Genomic DNA, 23841 nt, shown 5'->3' with positions numbered 1-23841 from the left:
GACAGCAGTCACTGGCACCCAGGCAACTGCAATTTAAAAAAAATATATTTTATTTTACTTTGCAAGCTGCTGTGCCACCTTATATATCAGTGGTGGGTGGGCAGTGGCACAGTACACTCTCTGTGGACCTGACAGCAGTCACTGGCACCCAGGCAACTGCAATTAAAAAATATATATATTTTTTTTTACTTTGCAAGCTGCTGTGCCACCTTATATATCAGTGGTGGGTGGGCACACAGTGGCACTGCAGTGGGCACAGTACACTCTGTGGACCTGACAGTAACTGGCAGCCCAGGCAACTGCAATAATAAAAAATATTTTTTTTTTCAATTTATTGCAACAAGATGCTGTGCCACCGTATATATATCAGTGGTGGGCAGTGCACTGCAGTGGGTACAGTGCACTCTGTGGACCTGACACAGCACTCACTGCAATTATGACAGAGGAAAAAAAATATATTTTTTAAAATGCAAGGTACTGTGCCTGTGCCACCCGAAATGAGTGTGGTGTGCACACAGTACAGTCTGTGGTAGGTCTGTGGCCTCTCACACACAGCGGGCAGGCAACTGCAGTGTACAATAGATATATATAGATATATATATATAAAGAAAAAACTCTATTACCTTACCAGCCCTTAAAAGGGCTTTTGGGGACACTATATATATATATATATATATATATATGTATATATATAAATAAAAAAAATCCTCAATTACCAGCCCTTAAAAGGGCTTTTGGGGACACTAGATATATAGATATATATATATATATATATATATATATATATATATATATATATATATATATATATATATATTGTGAGGGATTAGCTCGGTGGTAGGCGTATGGGTGACCCCTTTGGGGGTGCGTTTTCACAGAGAGATAGCCGAGCAGAGGTTGAAAACAAGACTGATTTATTCATGCAATTTACTTCACACAATTGCAAGCGTCAAAACAGCCAAAATAAAATAAAAGACAAAATAAATCCTTGCCTCTGTGGGCGGCTACCTTCTCACGCTGGAACCTACCTAAGAAGTCTTCCCAACCTACTGTTGGGCCGACACTGCTGATCCTACAGCAGACACTCAAATGTCCATTTGTTTGCTTTTCACACAGTACAAACATTGTCCATTGAACATGTCCCTTTGTTTTTCTTTCACACAGAAACACTTCGTCTTCTCACCTTTGAGACGTCTTCACTCTTGGTTACCCTCCTTAGCTTCACATCGCTTTAGGGGGTCTTCTCCCATGCTCACCAGCTTGTCGGGAGGCACACATCCGACTGTCCCCCTCTCCCAGCCCACACGGCGACAGGAGGCAGCAGTCCTTCTCCCATGCCCACACGGCGTCGGGAGGTACACGTATGTCTGCCTTCCTCTCCCAGCCCACACGGCGACAGGAGGCAGCACTCAATAGATTTTCTCTGGACAAATTATAGAGTCCTTGATCTCCTCATTCTGAACAGCTGAATGGTTTTCAACTTCCTGCTGGCTCTCTCTGCAGCCAACACCCTATAGTATCAGTGAACTTTCAAAGCAGGTGGGAATGTGTCTCCTCTCAGTGACTACATTCCCAGATTTACCTGACTTCCTGTCACAATATATATATATATATATATAAGAAGAAACAACTCAATTACCAGCCCTTAAAAGGGCTTTTGGGGACGCTAGGTATATATATATATATATATATATATATATATATATATATATATATATATATATATATAAAAAAAAAAAAAACACAAATACCAGCCCTTAGAAGGGCTTTTTGGGGTGCTGATATTACAGCAGTAGTGGACCAAGAACACTGCAAGACCAGGAACACTGACTAACTGTCCCTAGCTTAACAGCAGCAGCAGCAGCAGCAGCAGCAGCTCTCTCCCTACTCTCACTACACACACTGCTTCAGAATGATCTAAGATGGATGCTGCCCTTGCTTATTTATAGGAGGTGGGAGGGTGTGGGAGGGAGGTATGCTGATTGGCTGGAAATGTGTCTGCTGACTGTAAAGTTCAGGGTCAAAGTTTGCCTCAATGATGTCTTATGGGGGGCGGACCGAACATCGCATATGTTCGCCGGCAGCGGCGAACGCGAACATGCTAAGTTCGCCGGGAACTGTTCGCCGGCGAACAGTTCTATACATCTCTAATGACCAGTGCCCCTGATTATCAGTGTAAATGTGCTGACATAGGTTATCGGATCTCCTTTCCTCACAGATCCAGTGCGTGAGAAAAGGATGGCTGATAGCCGACAAGTCCGTTTACCTTTGATCAGCTGTGATTGAACACAGCTGATCACATGGTAAAGGGCAGCTGTGATTGGCCTTTTACCCCGATCTGTGATCAGCTGTGATCACAGAGCGTGTCCCATGGACGCCCTCCCAAAATTGGACAAACGCGCAGTAGCTGTCTTTCGGCAATATTTAAATGCAGTGTTTAAAGCTGAATTCCAAGATATACAAATTATGTCTAAATACAAGATTATATCAACTATATACAACTTATATCAAAGATATCACACTATTTGAAGCTCCTTTTTTTTCCTTATATCCTTTTTGCATGAGGGGAGAAGAGAGAGAGGGAGACCCCACCATCTTATCTACCTGGAGCAAGCCATAAGGAGATTCCATCCTAGCCTGGAAGGCTATTCAAGCTTGATCGGTCGTGGTGCTATAAGGCACACATGACCCTCGCCATCCGGTAAGTGATTGAATCTTACCATTGTTACGGTGACATTATAGCTATATGGATTACTACTGAGTGGATTGAGTAATCGTCGCACTGAGCACTTGCACTTTTCGTTTGGAATCCGGCACTGTTTGCACAAAAGACTCACTTTATACTGCATTATTTATTGGACTTTTAACCTTGGAGTGTCCACATTCATAACTTTCATTGTTATATAAAAACGGAATTTTTGTAAAATCTTACCTGTAAAATTCCTTTCTCTGAGTCCTCCGACAGTCGCCGCCTCTTCATATTCGTCACATATGGGGTATTAGACTTTGCTCCGAAGGAGTAGCTAGGCAACAGAATATGTTAACAATAAAGCTTTAACATATCCCACCCTCAAGGGGTGGTCCCCTCAGTCAATACCCTCCTACTTCCTGCAACCATATCTCAGTTTTAGTGGAATAGCAGTAGAGTATACATTCAAACCCCAAAAGAGGGGCGGGGGCGGCGACTGTCGGAGGACTCAGAGAAAGGAATTTTACAGGTAAGATTTTACAAAAATTCCGTTTTCTCTTACGTCCTCCGACAGTCGCCGCCTCTTCATATTCGTCACATATGGGGACGTCCCAAAGCAGTGCAAACATGAGGGGTGGGAAACGCATCCGCGCCGAAAGGCAACGCAGTCTCCACATCAAAGAAAGGAACCTTACCAAAGGAAGGAAACCAGCTGGGCAACAGCAAAAATAAGTGCTCAACAGGAGCAACAACCCAGGAAAAGACAAAAAAACCAGGGGATACAAAAGATATCCCAACAGCCAGGAGTCCCCAACAAGGGACCCTAGGGAACAGCCGCACTAAGAACCTTGCGGCCAAAGGAAGCATCCGCCGATGCCTGAACATCTACTTTGTAGAATTTTGTGAAAGTGTGCACGGTCGACCAAGTCGCCGCCTTACACACCTGGGCTACAGAAGCCCCATGACGGCAGGCCCAAGACGTACTCAGTGATCTAGTAGAGTGCGCCTTCACAGGCACAGGGGGAACCTTCCCCTGCAAGGCATAGGCCTGTTCAATGGTCTGCCTGATCCATTTGGCGATGGTAGAGGCCGAAGCCGCCATGCCCTTCCGAGGACCCTCTGGAAGAACAAACAAGGAGTCCGTCTTTCGAAAAGACTCAGTCGATTTAAGGTAAACCCTAATCGCCCGAACAACATCCAGAGAGTGCAATCTCACCTCCTTTGGATGTTTAGGCTTCGTGCACAACGAAGGCAAAACAATATCCTCGTTAAGATGGAATTCCGAAACTCGTTTCGGCAGAAAAGAAGGATTAGGTCGCAAGACCACCTTATCCAAAGAACAACCAGGTACGGAGACTTGCAGGACAAAGCCGCCAGTTCCGACACTCTGCGAGCCGAAGTGATCGCCACCAAAAAGGCGACCTTTTTGGACAACAGAGACAACGAGATCTCCCTGATCTGTTCAAAAGGAGCACGTTGTAACACAGATAGAACTAGATTCAAGTCCCAGGGGGGCAAAGGATCCCTCCTAGGAGGAACCAGATGCCGCACACCCTGAATAAAAGTGCCAACCAAGGAGTTGGAAGCCACGGGACGTTGAAACAGAACGGCCAGCGCAGACACCTGACCCTTTATCGTGGCCAGCGCCAAACGCTGATCGACACCCGTCTGAAGGAAAGACAGCACACGGGAAACCGAGTACGTGCGGGGTGAAAACCCCCTGGACTCACACCAGGCAAAATAGGCCTTCCAAGTACGGTAATAAACCTTTCCCGAGGAAGACTTCCTCGCGTTGATCAAGGTATGAACGACCTCTGGAGAGAGACCCTTCTCCTTCAGGACCTCGGTCTCAACAGCCAGGCCGTCAAAGCCAGCGACTGTAAAGCAGGATGGTAAATCGGTCCTTGAGACAGTAGATCGTCTCGAAGAGGCAGACGCCAGGGGGCGTCGACCGCCAGATTCACGAGGTCTGCGTACCAGGACCGGCGAGGCCAGTCCGGTGCCACAAGAATCACCGTGCTGCGTTCCGAGTGTAACCTGCGAAGGAACCTGGACAGCAACTGAATCGGTGGAAAAGCGTACATCAGCCTGTACTGATGCCACGGGGCCACTAACGCGTCCGACGCGTCTGCCCGAGGGTCGCGCGTCCTTGCCACGAACCTCTTCACCTTGTAGTTGAGGCGAGACGCGAACAGGTCCACATCTGGAAGACCCCACTTCGCGCACAACATCTGGAAGACAGCCGGATGGAGAGACCATTCCCCCTGATCCAGGGTCTGGCGACTCAGATAGTCCGCCTGCCAGTTCTCCACTCCCGGAATGTGAACCGCCGTTATCGCCGGGACATGAGTCTCGGCCCAAGACAGAATGTCGGCCACTTCTCGCGCCGCTCGGGCACTCCTGGTGCCCCCTTGGTGGTTGATGTAGGCCACCGCCGTGGCATTGTCCGTCTGCACCCGAACCGGGCAGCCCTGCAGCCGGTCCGTCCAGCGATGAAGACAGAGCCTTATTGCACGTAATTCCAGAATGTTGATCGGGAGGGAAGACTCCCCCTCCGACCAGGTTCCCTGGGCGGACAGAACGCCCAGAACACCACCCCAGCCCGACAGGCTGGCATCCGTAGTGATTATCGTCCACGAGATCGGACGAAACGACTTGCCCCCGGACACCAACGGGGACTGTAGCCGCCACAGAAGGTTTTCCCTGGTGCGATGACTCAACGAGATCTGAAGATCCAGAGATTGAGGTCGCCCGTCCCACTTGGACAGGATCTCCGCCTGGAGACCCCGCGTGTGAAACTGAGCGAAAGGAATCGCCTCGAAGGCCGAGACCATCAATCCCAGACATCTCATACACGTCCGCAGAGACGAGTGTGGAACGTCCCTGAGGGACCTGACTTCCTCCTGAAGAGTCCTGAGTTTGTCTTCCGGCAGGAAGACCTTCGCCTGCACCGAGTCCAGTATCATTCCCAGATAGGGAAGACGAACCGACGGACTCAGTGTCGACTTTGGAACATTTATCGTCCAACCGAACTCCTGCAGAGTTTGCATTGTGACAGACAGGTCCTTCTCCAGACCCTGACTGGTCGCAGACCGAATCAGAATGTCGTCCAGATACCCCAGGACAGAAATGCCCTGGGCCCTCAATAATGCCAGAACCGGTGCAAGCACCTTGGTGAAGACCCGCGGAGCCGAGGCGAGCCCAAAGGGCAACGCCACGAACTGGTAGTGATCCTCCGCAATGGCAAATCGAAGGTATCTCTGATGCCCCTCGAATATGGGGATGTGAAGGTACGCATCCTTCAAATCGATGGAGGCCATGAATTCCCCCGGAACCAGGGCAGCCACCACCGAGCGCAGGGATTCCATGCGGAACTTGCGAACCCGCACAGAGCGGTTCAGAGCCTTCAAGTCCAGAATCGGACGAACCTTGCCCTCCTTCCTGGGCACGGTGAACAGATTGGAATAAAACCCCCGAAATCTGTCCCGATGATACACCGGAACCACCACACCCTGAGCCCTCAGGTCCCGCACCGCCAGGTGCAGATCCCGCAGGCGCTCTGGAGACAGTTGTAGATTTGAGGGAAAAAATCTGCTCTCCGGCCGAGAGAGAAACTCGATCTTGTAACCAGATCGAACGATTTCCAGAACCCACCTGTCCCGCACACGGGCCAACCAGGGCTGAAGAAAACCGAGCAAGCGTCCCCCCACCCCAAAACTGGGTGAGGGCGCCCCTTCAGGCCGAACTGTTATGGGCCGCAGGTCCGGATTGGCCGGACTTCTGTTTCCCAGACCAGGGCTTCTTCTGAGAGCCTTGGCCTTTGAACGGTTTGCCCTTGTAGTGCGGCCGAAAGGCACGAAAGGACCCCTGAGGGGGCCGAAAATTCGCATGCTTCTTCCCAGAAGCCCCCTTAGCCTTGGGGAAATGGGGCAAGAGAGTGCTCTTACCCCCGGTGATCCCCTTAATCAATACATCCAGGGACTCCCCAAAAAGGCGAGACCCATCATAAGGCAGATTGGCTAAGGTTTTACGTGAAGATTGGTCCACCGACCAACATTTCAACCAAACCAGGCGGCGAGACAACACCGCCACGCTGTGCACACGTGCAGCCAACGGAATCAGGTCCAGGTCCGCATCACACAGATACATGACACCCTGGTGGATCTGATCCACCATATCCAGGGTCGCCGCCGAGGCCGAATCGGCCACTAGGACGCGCCTAAGCATCTGCGTCCAACTTGCGATCGCCTGGGCCGCCATGAGAGAAGCAAACAGAGCCTTAAGCATAGAACCCGTAACAGAATAAGTATGACGGGCAAGAGACTCCAGTCTCCTATCCGTGGCAGCACGGAAAACAGGGGAACCCTCTGCAGGAATCGCAGTGGCTTTGTTCAAAACCGCAATTGCATGATCCACTGGCGGAGGCACACACCACCGTTCATCAGTGGCAGGCGAGAAAGGATAACGCAGCTTGAATTTACTTGGTACCGCAAAAGGTTTGCGCAGATCGCGCCATTGATCCTTAACAGCGCGCTGAAAATCAGCATTGCAGGGAAAAACCTGCGGCGTCCTGCGTTTTCTCTGCGTCCCATAAGCCGCCAAGGCAGCGGGGGGACACACTTCGTCCTGCAAACGCAGCGTTTGCTTAATGGAAGCAATCAACTCATCCATGATTGCAAGCTCTTCAGGCGAGCCAGGGGGAGAATTATCGACCCCCTCAACTTCAGCCTCCACCTCAGACCCCACTAGATCAAGAGAGGAGCGGGACCCCGATAAGGGGGTCCCTGCCAGAACAGCCCCATCACCTTCACCCTCAGAATCAGAGGACAGAGCAACTCTGGGCCGTTTTGTAGATTGAGCAGCCACCAGCATTTGCACCTGGGCAGCAAGGCCAGCCACAATAGTGGCTAAATCCCCCCCTGGGGGGGAAACAGCGGTCCCCTGGCTTTCCACCAATACTGTGGGAAACTTGCCCTCCTGAGAATCCATTGCCCCTGTATGCCAGACAACCAAGGGTTAACTGCCCCCTTTCAGCAAGCGCGGCAAGCGCAGCCCACCGCACCACACTCAGGCACAATGAGACCCCCACAGGGAATATACAGACTGAATACAGGCAATGGAAAACAGGAATAGAAGGATAAAACCTGAGGAGACCCCGCTGCTGCTGCTGCCTCGATCGGTGTTCCAGGAAAGAGGAAGTGATGCTGCCAGGGCGCTCTATGTAAGCCTATGGAGGCTACAAGAAAATGGCCGCCGTGCATGTAAACCATGCGGCCGGAGCGGGCGCCGGTAAAATGGCGTCGTTTGGCGCCGAAATCGCCGCTCCACAGTGCATAAAAACACACACAATTTTATCCCATTATATGGATACATGTTAGATCGCCGCAGCGATCGCTGTATATGCCCCAACATGCCATTAAAAACATGCCCCACAGCACACAGCTTCCCACACTACCCAGCCTGACACACACAGTGTCACACAGCTCCCCCCCCCCCCCCTTGCAGCCCACAGCATGCAGCCGAGAGATAGGGAGACAAGCAGTGTGAATAAAGGCAGGTTACACAGTCCCAGACTGAGACCCCCCCCCAGACAGACAGGTCCCCACATAGATACACTTACCTCACATGGCGTGGGGAACCCGCACAGGCGAACAAGCCGCTGCACATGAGGCAGGGAGAGTCGCAATTCAAGACGCACACAATGGCGGTTAAGAAACCGCACAGCGTCCGGTGAGGTAGCCACCTCACCAATCATCCCTGCACCGAACAGGGATGGGTCGTTCACTGTGCCAGGAGCGTTACCTGGCTGAACGCTCGATGGCAGACTGGGAAGCCACTGACCCACGACCTGCGATCAGGGGGATCAGCCCGAGACCCAGTCCGCATGATCCTCTTCGTCCGAAGAACTAACTAATGCTGACAAAAATAACAGCTAAGTAAAGGTAGAGAGAAAACTCAAACAAAATATTAAAAGGAAGAAAGAGTCTGGGACAAAAAGTCCCAGCACAGAGAGAGCCAGCCACTCCTGACAAGCTAGACATTAAAACTGAGATATGGTTGCAGGAAGTAGGAGGGTATTGACTGAGGGGACCACCCCTTGAGGGTGGGATATGTTAAAGCTTTATTGTTAACATATTCTGTTGCCTAGCTACTCCTTCGGAGCAAAGTCTAATACCCCATATGTGACGAATATGAAGAGGCGGCGACTGTCGGAGGACGTAAGAGAAATAAGGTTTATATATATGGAATATATTATTTGCACTCATTATTATATTTGTCACTAATATTTTTTATGAAATTCATTATATTCACCTATATTAATTTATATGTTGCAATTATTTAAAGCAAGCGCTATAGGTAGCCATTCAGACTACTTACCTGCAAACACTTTTTATAATTCTATAGCAGCTGCTACAAATACATACATTAACACTTTTTATTCACAATTTTTTATCCACTATTTTTATATATTTATTCACATATTTACAATTAAACACCTGGCGCGGGGCATATACAACCGTATATTTCTTACATAAATACAAGAGCCATGTGTATTCTTACTTGAATCTTGGTGTGCTTTGTGCATTTTTCCTGATCTGTGTAGCACTACAGTGTGAGATTTTTACTTTATGCAAGGACTTCCACAGTTACATACAGTAGTTGGTAAAGTTAAATAAAGACACCAGTCCATCCAGTTCAGCCTAAGTGCATGACCAGACTGGTAAGTGCCACACTCTGGTTTTGTATCCACAACCCTCTGTAGTTTTCTGCAAGCAGCCTGTAGTGGGAGGGGCTGCTAGGTTTTCTGAACAAGCCATAAGCAGCCTAGAGATGATGTCATTGCTACATTTTATAGGATGCACACAAAGTGGATTTACATATTTTACTTCTCTATTGAATGTGTTGTTTAAAAAGGTTTTGTGCCTGAAGTGAAGCCTTCGGCCTGTTCTACCGGCTTGCTCTTGAGGGGTTAACCACACAGATGTAATAAAACACTACCCTTGCCAGCAAAAGGCCCAGTATAAAAAAAACACATAATTGTCCATAAACTGCTTTCATTTAGCCCCCGTTCACATCAATGTGACTTGTCAAGTCATTTGACAGGTCCAACTCGCATGACAAGTCGCACCCTATTGTCAGCAATGGAACTGTTGAAATCAGTGAGATGCCAACTTTGCGGTGCCACACCGTTTTGAAAAAGGTAGTTCCTGCACTGCTTTTGACAATTTCAGGTGTGCTTTGCATAGGCATCTGTGCATATAACAGCACAGAATACAGTCAAGCCACACGAACATGCGGCTTTGAAATCTTGCGATTTCAAGTGAAGTCGCACGATTTCAAAGCCACATTCAGCCTGAACAGGGGGCTTGAACACGTTTAGACAAATAAATGTCTGCATAATGTTAACATCCATCTTCTATTCCACTATCTCAGTTTTCAAACTCCGAATAAATGTACGCATGTGCATAAACTACACAGAGACAACTGGCAGCAGACGCACTATTTTGTAGTTTAACTTGTACACAGCTGAAGTCGACGTAAGATTACTAAGCACAACGCACACACAACTAAGCACGACTGCGATGTTCAAATCTGTAAATACAATGTTTATTTTCACCATGTGCAAGAGCCCCAAGAGGAAATAACTAGAAAACAATTATTAACCACCTGCTGACCGCTCACAGTAAACATACTGCGAGTGGGCCGCAGGTACAGGCACGATCATGTACATGTATGTGATCGGCCTTCTTCCAGGTTAGGGGTGCGCATGTGCATGCCCTCTGCCGACCCATGCTGTGATTGGACATAGCACAAGTTTGGAAACTGATTACAGTAATATCTTGGTTTGTGAATAACCTGGTTTACAAGCTTTTGAAAGACAAGCAACATTATTTTTTAAATTTTGCCTTGATATTCGAGCGCTGTCTAGATATACGAGCAGTATTAGACTCACAATGTTAAAGTGGTTTAGCAATGCTAAAGTGGTTTATTACAGTATAAGCATGCCATCCCCTCTGTTACATAACATTATGTGTCCCTGTGCCTGTATTGTATATAAAAGATTCAGATTTCTACTGTATCAGAGTGTCTCCTGGCGCTCATGTGACTCCTCGCCTCTCTGCTGTCCCCCGTGGGCAGGGCCGAGCACTCCCGCAGTCGTCATCCGGGGAGGAGAGAAGCAGAGAGCCGAGGAGTCATGTGAGCGCCGGGAGATGCTCTGATACAGTAGAAATCAGCTTATTCTATATACGATACAGACACGGGGACACAATGTTATTCAACAGAGGGGATGGCATGCTTATACTGTACAGTACTGTACTTTAGATATGATAGCAGCATATCTTTATTTATACCAATAAATGGTTGTGGAACGAATCATTCTGAGTTTCCATTATTTCTTATGGGAAAATTTGCTTTGATATACGAGTGCTTTAGATTACAAGCATGCTGCTGGAATGAATTATGCTCGCAAATCAAGGTATTACTGTATAGCCAATGATTTTGGCTGAAATCGGCTAATCGGCTGTGTTTAATCACAGAGTTCTGTGTTCACAAAAACACAGAACTCTTGTGTACAGGGAACAGCAATCTGGCTGTTTCTTCTCTCCTTCTGTAAAGTAAAAGCAGCACGCATTACACATTGCTAGACCCAGTTAACTCCTTGATTGTACCTATATGTTAACCCCTTTGCAGCCAGCGTCATTAGTATAGTGCCAGTGTACAGTAATACCACTGATCACTGTATTAGTGTCACATTAGTGACCCTCTCAGATAGTGCTTTGGTCATAAAGGGGGTAAAACCTTCTGGAGGGACAGTCTGAGTTTTTTGTTTAATACACTTTTATTGAAGAGATATCAAATGAACACGGAAGGGTGAATTACAACAGAGATAAAAACCGTTGAATATTACATGGTTAAAAGTATCGTAACAACAAAAAGCTTCACATTATAGAACCCCTAAGGTACATGTCGCTAAATAGGAACTATAAGTGCAGCTATCTAAGGTGGCCTAGAAGATTAGTAAGAGGGGGAAGAAAAGGGAGAGAGAAGAGAGAAAAGTAGAGTGAAAGGTGAAGGGGGGTAAGGCCGGAGGGGGGAGAAGAAGGAGGGAGGGAGGGACCTGGCTGATGATACATAATTTAAGCAGGTAGTATAGTACAATCATCATGTCATTGTAAGCCTATGAAAGAGTAGAGGAGGTGCAAAAAGGCGAGACCATCAGGGATGCGTAATCTTGGGTGTATGTGAAGGCCAGCCAGCAGGCCCATATGTCATAGGACTTGGAAGAAAGATTGCGCAGAGTGTAAGTCATGTTTTCCATGCGGTAGGTATGGTCCACACTGATCAGCCATTGTTGAACGGTTGGTGGAGTGGGTGGAACAGTCTGAGTTATCTCTTGGGGATGGTAGAGGCCTCCTGATGACACACTACGTGCACAATGCTACGCTGCTGCTAACCCCTTCATCATTTCCAGTGGAGACCTGATTTTAGTTCCAGTTTACTTCCGGTCCCTTGGAACGCATATGTCGACTCTGCATTGCGAGCAGCAGTGCTGACAGTATCCACAGAGACTTTGCATGCTGGTGCTGCTTAAAGCACCATATACATGCGTTTTCTTATATGCTTTTGTCCAATAATTCTAAATTTAAATACTGCACTAAGAATATTTTATTCTGCTTGTGGCTTCTTTTGACTATGAGAGGATGTTGGAGCTAGAGTTCCTGGTGATGGTGAATTTATCCCACTTCTGTATCTACACCCATTTGAAAAGTGAGTGAGGGGCCATGGGTGCACATTTCTTCTGTTAAACAAAGCAGTATAACAAAAGAAACGGATACAGGCATAAAGATTTGTATATTTTTACTATTTATTATTAATTGATAAGATTTGAGGAAACGAGTAGTGCCTATCTTTACACTATTCACATTTGTAGCGTGTTTTACACCTCAAGGGGCAGCTGCACTTTGAATACACAATTATTTAGGTGGCACCTACTTTTATGGTATACAGGGGACACATATGACTAAGTGACCCTTTGCTCTGTCACAATGTCCCTCCATGCAGACAGGGGCCTGCTCCGGCATTAAGTATCTGACAACTGGGAAGGTACACTCCGCTCATCTTCAGGAAATGGTTTGTTTACACCCCCCTCTCCCCTTATCCCTTCTATGTGGTTTGAAGTGGTCTGTGGTTAACCCCTTTTTCCCTTCTCCCCTGGACTATGTGTTTGGGTGGTGATTAGTGTAGTACACTTTACTATCACTGGGCTATTTGTGATTTGTGCTATGGAATGAAAGGTGGGCGGGGGAGGTTTCCACTATGACCAAATACTTGCACTGTTTGTAGCCCCCTTCAACTATAGAGAGGAAGGACTACTACTTTGACTACTAATGTGATGGCAAGTTTTACTACAACTATGGATGGGTGGATGCTGGCTGATTACGTTATAATGGCATTCTCTCACAGTTACTTAGATGCAGGCTGATCATCTTTACCTGCGCACAAAAAAGAACTCCGCTTTACCTCTCCTGCACCACACGACAGCTCCAGGTTGCGGTGAGTCTGCTGTTGACCACCCCTCTTGTTTTTTTGGTTTACTTATTTGTGCTTATAATTCCTGGCATTTATGACTAGGGCAAATTTGGGGACTGACCAATCACCTCCCTGTGAGGTTACTCTGGCTGTTTCTGCTCAGACCCTACCTTTCTTGCTTTCTTCTTTTCTTGCTTGTGAGTCTCATTGCTTTACAGGCATCTCACTGTTTTACATGCTTCTGATTAAAGGCAATTTGTTCGTATGTATGGTCACAAAGTAATTCCAGATTATCTTGCTTAAAAAGTTAATTTTCTTATTTAAAAATCGCACCATGTAAATATTACAGATTTAGATTACCTGCTAACAAACTAGCCCTATTAATTTAAAAAAAATATTTTTGAAGACGAGAAAAGCACTTACTTCATCAAATAAGGCAAATAGGTCCTCTAATTTCTCTGTTACTGGAACAGACAGGTACTCTGCAAACTCCTTTAGGTTTATCTTCTCCCCTTTACTTTTCTTGGCACGTTCTGAGAATTGTTTCAGCTCTTTTTCTAGCTTTTCTGGTTTTAATCTGTGAACAAAACTCCTGATTAAATAAGCAAGGCATATCAATGTAACTAAAAAGGGTTACTTCTCTCATTTTCTTAACCCAGCCATACACAGTTCGAAATTCAGAAGGTTCAGCAGAGACCGGCTGAATTTAAATCTGTGTATGTGAAGGTGGTTGTGCAGAAGTCAATCTACTGATTGACTCCTTTTAACTTCGCTGTTGAAAAATGTCCTCTCGATCAGTGCCGATCACTGTATTCAGATGGCTGGGAAGTCTCACTAATGTCAGAAAAATACCAAGGCTAAGCAAATGTGTGGATGATTCAACCTGCTAGTTGAAAAAAAAATATGAGTCCTCCATGGGCTGCCTTACAGCATGTAAAAGGTGACTGTATGAAGCTAGACAACACTTTACTTCCAGTGCTGAGAAACAATGCTGTAACATATGATCTTATGCTTTACTCCTTATGTTTGGCAACATAAGAATGAATAGGTTTGTAAATAAAAATACCAAGGAGATTTAAAAACTCTATTTAATGCAGTTATACAATAATGAAAAATGTTATACACTATTTTTGTAAGCAAATAACATCAGTAGGTTTGCTGCTCCTTCACTGTCCAACCACAGCATGGGGTAAAGGGAGGTGACCAAGCTGCAGTAAAGAAAAGTGATGTCACCGTCCCAACCGTTGATGCATAGTAGGGGCTGGACAAAAGTTATATATTGTTTGAAAGCTAAAATAGCAGTATTTCAGCTATACAATTTGCCTAGATTTCAGCTTTTAATATTCTGCTAATGAACCAAGTAAAAATATTACCTTCACAGGGAAATAAGATGTCATTGACCTAGCAGAATGTGTAACAATAACTGCAAGGACAAATCTAACACACTTGGCTATAAGGAAAAATGATCCAACAAAATCAGTATTTTTTCATAGATGAACGCATCTGCCCTTGAATTATAAAAATGGGCAAACCAGGGAAAGCTAGTCAACTCTGAATCCTTCTGCTCATCTCTCAACAGATGTAAATGGACATTCCAGAAAGTACATGTTACCTACCCCAGACTTCTTACAAGTCTTGCAAACTCCAAGAGAGAAGTATCTGATGGCAGACGAAGCTGGCCCTCTGCTAATGCCAACTGACAGTCTTCAAATGTGTAGTCTGTGACAGACACATCCAATGCTCTTTAAGAGAAAAATTCAATGTAAACATTAAAAGAGAAAAACAAATGTCAGTCAAGTGTAACATTTCATCCTATGAATGAGCCTGAACTTGAATAAAAATAAGCTGCTTGATGCAGTCTGAACACCACCTGCTGATAGCAGTTCTTATTACAAGAGTGTAATCAAAACCTATTTAGAGAAAAAAAAACTTCAAATTAACAAAATTATATACCCCTTGTATAATAATAAACACCACCAACCCAAAGATTATTAATAGGATTTGTTGACCTCATTTATTACCATCCTTGAATTGGAACAGGAAAAATGGGATTTTTGACATTTCTCTGATATTCATTGATGGACAACAGAACCCACCCCTATGGAGTTTGGGTCCAGACACAGCTCCTCATCTTCTTAACTATGTGGGTTATGCTGCCCCCTACAGGAGTAGGACACTAGGCAGGAAAGAACTTGACAGTCCCAGGGGGTATACTCCCACTCTCTGCTATAGGTACTCAGTTTTGTTACAAGCTGTGTCAAAAGGAAAAAAAAAAAACAAACTCCATAGAGGGGTGAGTGATGGAAGGCCCAGGAAGCACTCAGTGCCCGAGTAGAATGCCCCCTACAGGGAGAGGAGGAACCTGACCCTTAATGGAATAGGCCTGAATCACTGTCTGTCTGATTCATCTAGGAAATGGTCGCAGCAGAAACAGCCAATCCTTTTCGAGGTCCATCCGCGAGGACAAATAGTGAGTCTGACTTCCTAAAAGACTCAGTAGCTGCCAGGTACACCCTAATTGCCTGAAGCACATCCAGGGACTGCAAGGCAATTTCCTTAGGAATCTGAGGCCTGGGACACAGGGAAGGCAACACAATGTCTTCATTCAAATGAAAATCAGAGATGACCTTTGGACCCTGCGCGCAGAAATAATAGTCCACAAAAAGGCCACCTTCTGAGACAATGTAAGCAGGGGAACCTCCCGAATATTTTCTCCAAGTTGTCCAACAGAGCAGTCAGACTCTGCTCGCAACAGCAGATCATCCAGGTACCCAGGGTACCGCGATGACGCTGACGCAACAATGTGAGCACCGGGGCCAACAGTTTTGTGAAGACCCCAGGAGCGGAGGAGAGACCAAAGGGTAACGCCACAAACTGATAATGCTCCTTGTCCACAGCAAAGTAGAGGAAGCGCTGGTGGCGACACATATTGGAATGTGAAGGTAGGCGTACCTGATGTAGATGGAAGCGAGGAAATCCCCCTGGTGTAGGGACGCCACTACCGTGTGAATGGACTCCATTCGGAACTTCTATACCCACACAAAGCAGTTTAGCGCCTTGAGGTCCAGAGATGGACGTACCTTGCCTTCCTTGCTGGAAACTGTAAACAGGTTTGAGTAAAACCCTTGAAAACGTTCCGATGTTGGAACCGGAACAATTACTCCTTGAAGTAACAAGTCTTGCGTTGCCCCAAAGAGATCCCTTAAGCGATCTGGGGACAAGCGCAGGTTGGAAGGGAAGAATGTTTCCGGAGGATAAGATCGAAACTTGATCTTGTAGCCAGAGCAAATTACTTTGTGGACCCACTTGTCCTGTATCAGGGAGGTCCACGGATCTGGAAACCAACGAAGACATCCCCCCACCCCAGACACGGGTGAGGGCGCCCCTTCATGCAGAGGAAGCCTTGTCCGCAGGTATGGCAGAACCCGCTCGTGGCTTGCCAGACCAGGTCCTCCTAGAACCCCCGGCGGAGGCCCTGATGGGCTTAGAACCCTTGTCTTGGGACCCTGAGGGACGAAAAGACCTCTTGTGAGCCGAAAAGAAAGTCCCCAGTCTGCGATGGGGCTCCTCACCCTTGGAAGCATGTTGAAGAAGAGTAGTCTTTTCCCCCTGTGAGGCTTTTGATGATATCATCCAAGGAAGCTCCAAACAGGCAATCTCCCACAAATGGAAGATCGGATAAGGCCTTCTTAGAAGCCTGGTCCACAGACCAGCATTTCAGCCAGATAATATGCTTCAGGGCCACTGCTGAGACAGACAGTCTAGAAATCAAGGAAGCCGCATCCAAAGAGGCAACACAGACAACTGTAGCCCTTGGACTAACTGATCCGTCAGCTCCGTAAAGGCAGGGGTGGAGCGGTTCCCCTTCCAGGTCCCGGCATAGTTTTGCCCACTCCGTCATAGCTCAAGACACCAGGCAATAGTAAATACTGGCCTAATGCCGAACCAGCCACAGTAAATATATGGCGGGTCAAGGCCTCTGATCTCCTATCAGCCGGATCTGTAAAGAATTACGGTGACTTTATTCAACATGGAAACCAGGGAGTCCACTATAGGAGGAACTGTCAGTTTTTTTTTTTTTTTTTTAAGGAGGGAATCCTCATAAGGGTACCGCATTGCAAAACGCTGCGTTTTGGGTACCCCCACTGTTTTGTGACAAAGTTGTCAAAGAAAGCGGAAGAGGGGAACACCTTCGCCGCCTTGGAGGACCTGTGGGAGCCAAGGTGACTCAGTCTCCAACTCTGCTTTAGCCGCAGCCTCCATCTTTAACCACTTTACCACTGGAGGATTTTGCTGTCTTACGTCCAGGCCACTTTTTGCGATTCGGCACTGTGCGACTTTAACTGACAATTGCGCGGTCATGCAATGCCGTACCCAAACGAAATTTACGTCCTTTTTTTCCCACAAACAGAGCTTTCTTTTGGTGGTATTTGATCACCTCTGCGCTTTTTATTTTTTGCGATAATAAAAAAATGCGAACATTTTGGAAAAAAAAAACAATATTTTTCTACTTTGACAGTTAAAAAATATCCAATATATTCAATTTTTGTCATATATTTAGGCCAAAATATAATTAGCTACATGTCTTTGACAAAAAAATTCTCAATGACCATATTTTTAACCGTTTTAAGACCGGAGGCTTTTACCCCATTCCTGCCCGGCCATATTTTGCGATTCGGCACTGCGTTACTTTAACGAAAAATTGTGGTGCGATGCTGTACCCAAATTAAATTGATGTCCTTTTTTCCCCACAAATAGAGCTTTCTTTTGGTGGTATTTGATCACCTGTGCGATTTTTACTTTTTGCGCAATAAACAAAAAAAGAGCATAAATTTTGAAAAAAATAATATTTTTCACATTTTTTTATATGAAATTCCCCCCCAAAAAAAATGTAAAAATCAAAAAGTTTTAACATTTTAGGCCAATTTGTTTTCTGCTACATATGTTTGGTAAAAAAAAAAAAAAAAATCGCAATAAGCGTATTTTGATTGGTTTGCGCAAAAGTTATCGCAGCTACTAACTACGGGAAATTTATGTCATTTTTATTGTTTTTTTTTTTTTTAACTGGTAATGGCGGCGATCTGCGATTTTCTTTGCGGGACTGCGACATTGCGGCGGACAGATCGGACCCTTGACTGACATTTTTGACACTTTTGGGGGTACCAGTGACATTACTACAGTAATCAGTGCTATAAATATGCACTGTTACTGTAAAAATGACACTGGCAGGGAAGGGGTTAATTTTTATTGGTGATCAAGGGGTTAATGTATGCCTGGTGCTTGCTAACGTGTGTGGGGGAGGGGACTGAATGACACAGGCACAGATGGCAGGTTCAGCTCTAAACAAAGCGGACGGATTTTCACACTCGATCCCCGATGATCGGGGAAGAGCGGCGGGGATCACCGCCTCTCTTCCCCTGGCCCGACTCCCGCTGTGACTGAAACAGCGGGAGCGAGCCTCCGGCGGCGTGCGCCGCCCACAATGGGGAGGAGTGCTGCGACGTAGGTCTACGTCGCTGGAGGATATCGAGCCACTTTGCCGCAGAACGGTCAACATAACCGGTCGGCAAGTGGTTAAGGTTTTCCTCACTGATACAATCAGCGCATCCACTAGAACCTTTTCATGCACGGCTAGAGAGGCAGAGGAATCATCCTCACTATCTGAGCACGCAGGGTGCATGGAAGCAGACCCAGAAGGATAACTCGCGTCCGCATCAGATTCAGAAGCTGATGAGACAGATGAAGAAGATGAAGGCGCTTTTTGCTAGCCTGTTTTCCCAGGACCAAATCTACCCTGGACACCAAGGACTCCAGGACTGCTGTCAGTTGGAGGACCTGGCAGCCTCAGAGGGAATCAGGAGGTGAAACACGCTCCAGGGACTCCATTAATGAAGACCCACACAAAAAATGTATCACACTGCAAAGGACACCCCACCGCGCTGGTGGCACCACAAGGCCCAGCACAGAACACTATCCCTGCTACAGCAGAGAAAGGGAGAGAGAAGCCCACAAAAACTCACCACCACCGATCAGGCACTTACAGCACTGAACTAACTGCAAACCATGTGGCGATCGGGAGGTGAAAAATCCAGGGATCAGCACTAGAGGCTGAGAAGAGGCCCCAACCGCCAAATCACCGCCTATCTGCCTTAAAAGACATGGCCACCGCTATTTTCAATGGGGAAACCACAAGAAAATGGCAGCCGAGGATACACAAACATGGCCACCAATATGTAACATAAAAAGCTGTAAGAAAATGGCGGCCCGGGGGGGGACCCCAGGAGCTCTAAAACAATTCCAACATGAAGGGGGGCCCTGGCAGTTGCCCCCACCAGGCCCAGCCCCCTCCCAACGTTTGATTGTCTGGTCGCCGGCAGCACTACCCACCCCTATCGATAGAGGTGTAGAGGGGGGACACCTATTAATCACACCAGAAACAGGGTGGGCACTGTTCCAGGCAGACCATTGCTCCATCGTAATGTGGGTGCTGTCGGCCAGGAGGAACGCTGCGACTCAGACCAAAGCCAGGTCGTATGCTCCCTCACGAGACGTTTAACTTGCAGGCCAGCCACCATCCAGTGGGGCTATGTTGCAGCCGACCTATTGCGGAGCTGCGGTCTGCATCTGCTCGCTGGCCAGACTGTGGGGACCCTCTGGATCTAGATTATCCAGTCCGTTGCCCAGTCCAGCAATTGATTGTAGATTCTCAACAGGAACAAAATAATAAAGGAGAGGAAAAAATTCCATTTAAAATAAAAAAATCGTCAGGACCAGAGATCCCAGCAAGGGACTAGAAAAATATATGCAGAGAGTGGGAGTAGCAGAGTAGCAGGGAGTGGAAGTATACCCCTGGGACTGCTCCATAGGCGCAGTCAAGTTTTTTGCTACCTAGTGTCCTACTCGTGTAGGGGGCAGCATAACCCATTTAGTCAAGAAGATCAGGAGCTGTGTTCATTAATGAAAGAAAGAGAAAGGGAACTTTAAGAGGTTTATTCATTTGCACCTGCATTCATACTTGGCCTACTCCGAAAAATGTGGGGGAAGAAATATCTCCTAGCAGAAATAACAGAATCTTTGAGAGAAGTCCCAATTTACTTGCAACTTCTGTGAATGGCAGGTGGTAGCAGATGAACACTTTTCAAATGAAAGGACTATTGGTCCAATTTATTAGTAACTTTTTTTTCAGTCAATAACCACTTGCTGGCCCCTCGAACACATACTGTTGCACCGTAACGTACCCGTACGTCACGGCTTACGTCCACATTCTGGGCGCGCATGCACCACCATGCCCCCCCCCTTCCGTGATTGAAACCAGCGGGACTTCGTCAACACATCCCAGCCAATGATTCATCAACACAAGGCTCTGTACAGAGGGAAAGTTCTCTCTGTTTCTCAGGGTTAATAAACAAATCCATTTGGTAAAAAGCAGCACACATACATTCTTAGGCACACACTTAACCCCTTGATTACCCAAGATGTTAACACCTGCCCAGCCAGTGTCATTAGTACAATAACAGTGTATATTAGCCCTGTTCATTGAAATAGTTTCTCTGAATAGGTCAGTTGGCCCCCATTCACATGTCAAATTGCAGCCTATTGCAGGAAATGGCAATGTCCCAATCAATATGACTTTGCAGCGCCGCACTGATTTCCAAAAGTAGTTCCGTCACTACTTTTGGCAACTTTAGGGGTGATTTCAATAGACATCTGGGCATGAACCCACACAAATGTCTTTCAAATCACCCCCGAACTTGCACTGAAATGCGGGGCTGAACTCGCACAATTTCAAACCCACATTCAGTGTGAATGTGCCCTTCGTGTCAGATTGCCTGCCGCACTATCACAGTCCCACTATGAGTTTCCAATCACTACCATTACTAGTATTAAAAAAAAAAAAGGAAATATAAATTCCAGTATATATACACCATAGCTTGTAGATGCTATAACTTTCGCACAAACCAATTAATATACAGCTATAGGGATTTATTTTACCAAAGACATGTAGCAGAATACATTATGGCCTAAATTTATGAAGAAATTCGTTTTGATATAGGTTTTATAATAGAAAAAAATTGTTCAGTTTCTGTCTTTTTACATTTAAATAATGAAAAATAAAAAACCCAGTGATGATCAAATACCAACTACATTCTTTCAGTATGTTTTGCAATATGCCTCATTCTATACAGTTTCTAAGCAAACCATTTTTATGAATCGTTTGCAAGGACTGGAGATTCTTTGGATAACAACACTTACTATTTCAGGCAAACAATGGTAAGCCACTTCCTTGCAATTAGCGGCAGTATTGTCAGCCTGCTGTGTGTACTTCTTCAGTACACTTTAAAGTTAGCTTGAAGGAAACAAAGTGGATGACCACACACTGGTGCACATGAACTCCAGTTTCTTTATTATAGTGATAAAAGATTCACAACGTCACAGCAACATATACCAGGAGATGTTAACGCATTTTACGCCAAAGGTGCTTACTCACATGCAACTATCGTTACCAACTCATCCCTTTTAATCGGAACACATATTAACCACGTAAGGACCAAGCCCATTTCTGACACACGTTTACAAGTTATATTCAGTATTTTTTGCTAGAAAATTACTTAGAACCACCAAACATTACATATATATATATTTTTTTAATAAAGACTCTGGAGAATAAAATGGCGGTCGTTACAATATTTTTTTGTCGTGCGGTATTTGCGCAGCGGTCTTTCAAACGCAATTTTTTGGGGAAGAAATACACTTCACTGAATTTAAAAAAAAATGTAATAAAGTTAGCCCAATATTTGTAGTATAATGTGAAAGATTATGTCAGGCTGAGTAAATAGATACCTAACATGTTAAGGTTTAAATTGCTCACACTCGTGGAATGGCGACAAACTACAGTACTTAAAAATCTTCACAGGCGACACTTTAAAAATTTTTAACAGTTACCAGTTTAGAGTTACAGAGTAGGTCTTTTGCTAGAATTATTGCTCTTGCTGACGATCGCGCCGATACCTTACGTGTGATATGAACACCGTTTACATTTGCGGGCACGACTTACGTATGTGTTTTCTCCGATGCGCGAGCTCACGGGGACGAGGGTGCTTCAAAATTATTATTTTTTTCCCATTTTATTTTTAACACGGTATAAAAAAATAAAAAAAATGTAAAATATCCCTTGTGACAGTAATAGGCAGTGGCAAGTACTCTTTATCGAGGGATCTGGGGTCTAAAAGATCCCTGATCCCTCCACTGCAATTCAAAGTATTCAAAAATGCTGGTTTCGGCTTTTTGAATACTGACATTTTTGTTTAAATCGGTGCCATTGGCAGTCGAGTAAACTGGAGGAGACATTGTGACATCGCTTCTGGGTTACATGATCAGAGATCTAATCTAAGGACTCTAACCAACCGGCGGACGTGCCGACTGGTTTCTCGGGTCTCCCGGTGGGACGGGAGACCCGGGCAGAGCGGCAGGAGGAGGCGGCGGCGGCGGGTATAACAGCTGCTGAGACGCATCGGTTGTTATCTCCAGAAAGCCGACAGGCGCCTCTAAAAAAACGGTACCAGGGTGATGCCTCTAGCTGCAGGCATCACCCCGATACAACCAATTCTTCAAGCCGACGTACAGGTACGTCAGTTTGCGGGAAGTGTTTAAAGGATAAGTCCACCTTAAAACTAAAATCCCTGCATCTTTAGATCTCCAGGTTCTAAAACTAACCTATCTAGCCCTTTAAAGAAGAAATCAGTATACTTACCTTTATTGAAGTCGATTCGACCCGATCTCCAGCAGCAGAAGCTCTGCAGAGGACACGGCCGACACCGGCTGTGAAATTAATGGGATGTAACATCACCCATAGACTTACTATGGAGCTTCTGTTGTTAGCTGTGTCTTCTGCACCCACCTCCACTTCGAAGCCACTCAGATTGGTTAGTGTTAGAACATGGAGATCTATAGATGCAGGGATTTTAGTTTTACGGTGGACATATCCTTTAATTACACAGGTCCTGTGGCTGATTAGGTGGTAATTAAACTCACTTAGGGCCTTATCTACAATAAATTAGCCTCAGAAGCTGTGCAATTAATATGTGCTTGGGTTTAAATGGATGAGGTGGCAACCCTACATGCCACACCTGAAGCTACAACCCTTTAAAATCTTCACTTATGTAAAACACACAACTGAGTTTGACCGGTGACCCATTCTCTCAACACGCAGAAAAAGATAAAACCAATATACAATTTCAGTAACAAAATAATAAAGTACAAAATGTTCCAAAGAAGAGAACAATTAGAAAATCCATATACTGTATATACATAGGTGGGAAAAATACATAAACCCATGATAATGTACAATTAGGAAAATAAATAAAGGACAAACTGACATCTTTTAAAATCTTATAATTCATCAAATAGCCACACCTAATTAGCAAAAAAATGTCCTTATCATCTGGAAGAGAGAGACCAGGTGTCACTCACAAAAAAAGGGTGAAATCCCACTAAAAATATAGTTTTGAAGCTAGATACAGGCAGTTATATAGTGCCTAGGAGTGATCCTACGAATGATTTTAGAGCTGTTCTGGTTGATTTGGTGAATAGAGGGGCCTGTTTGGGTATCTTCAATGTCA

The 23841-nt window shown here is 45.7% G+C and overlaps 1 protein-coding gene across 1 annotated transcript in view; it reads right to left on the bottom strand.

Moving 5' to 3' along the window:
- Window positions 1-23841, bottom strand: part of LPCAT1 (lysophosphatidylcholine acyltransferase 1) — a 290886-nt gene that overhangs the window by 39709 nt on the left and 227336 nt on the right. The window contains exons 10-11 of the mRNA XM_082257844.1: window positions 14839-14964; window positions 13646-13799 (exon numbers count right to left, since the gene is read on the bottom strand). Coding sequence (XP_082113970.1) covers window positions 13646-13799; window positions 14839-14964 — 280 coding nt within the window. The remainder of the gene's footprint in view (window positions 1-13645; window positions 13800-14838; window positions 14965-23841) is intronic.

The sequence above is a fragment of the Pelophylax lessonae genome (assembly GCF_965119305.1).
Source record: "Pelophylax lessonae genome assembly, chromosome: 5".
NCBI lineage: Eukaryota > Metazoa > Chordata > Amphibia > Anura > Ranidae > Pelophylax > Pelophylax lessonae.
The sequence above is the reverse complement of the archived record's forward strand: the minus strand, read 5'-3'. Positions and strand labels throughout refer to the sequence as shown.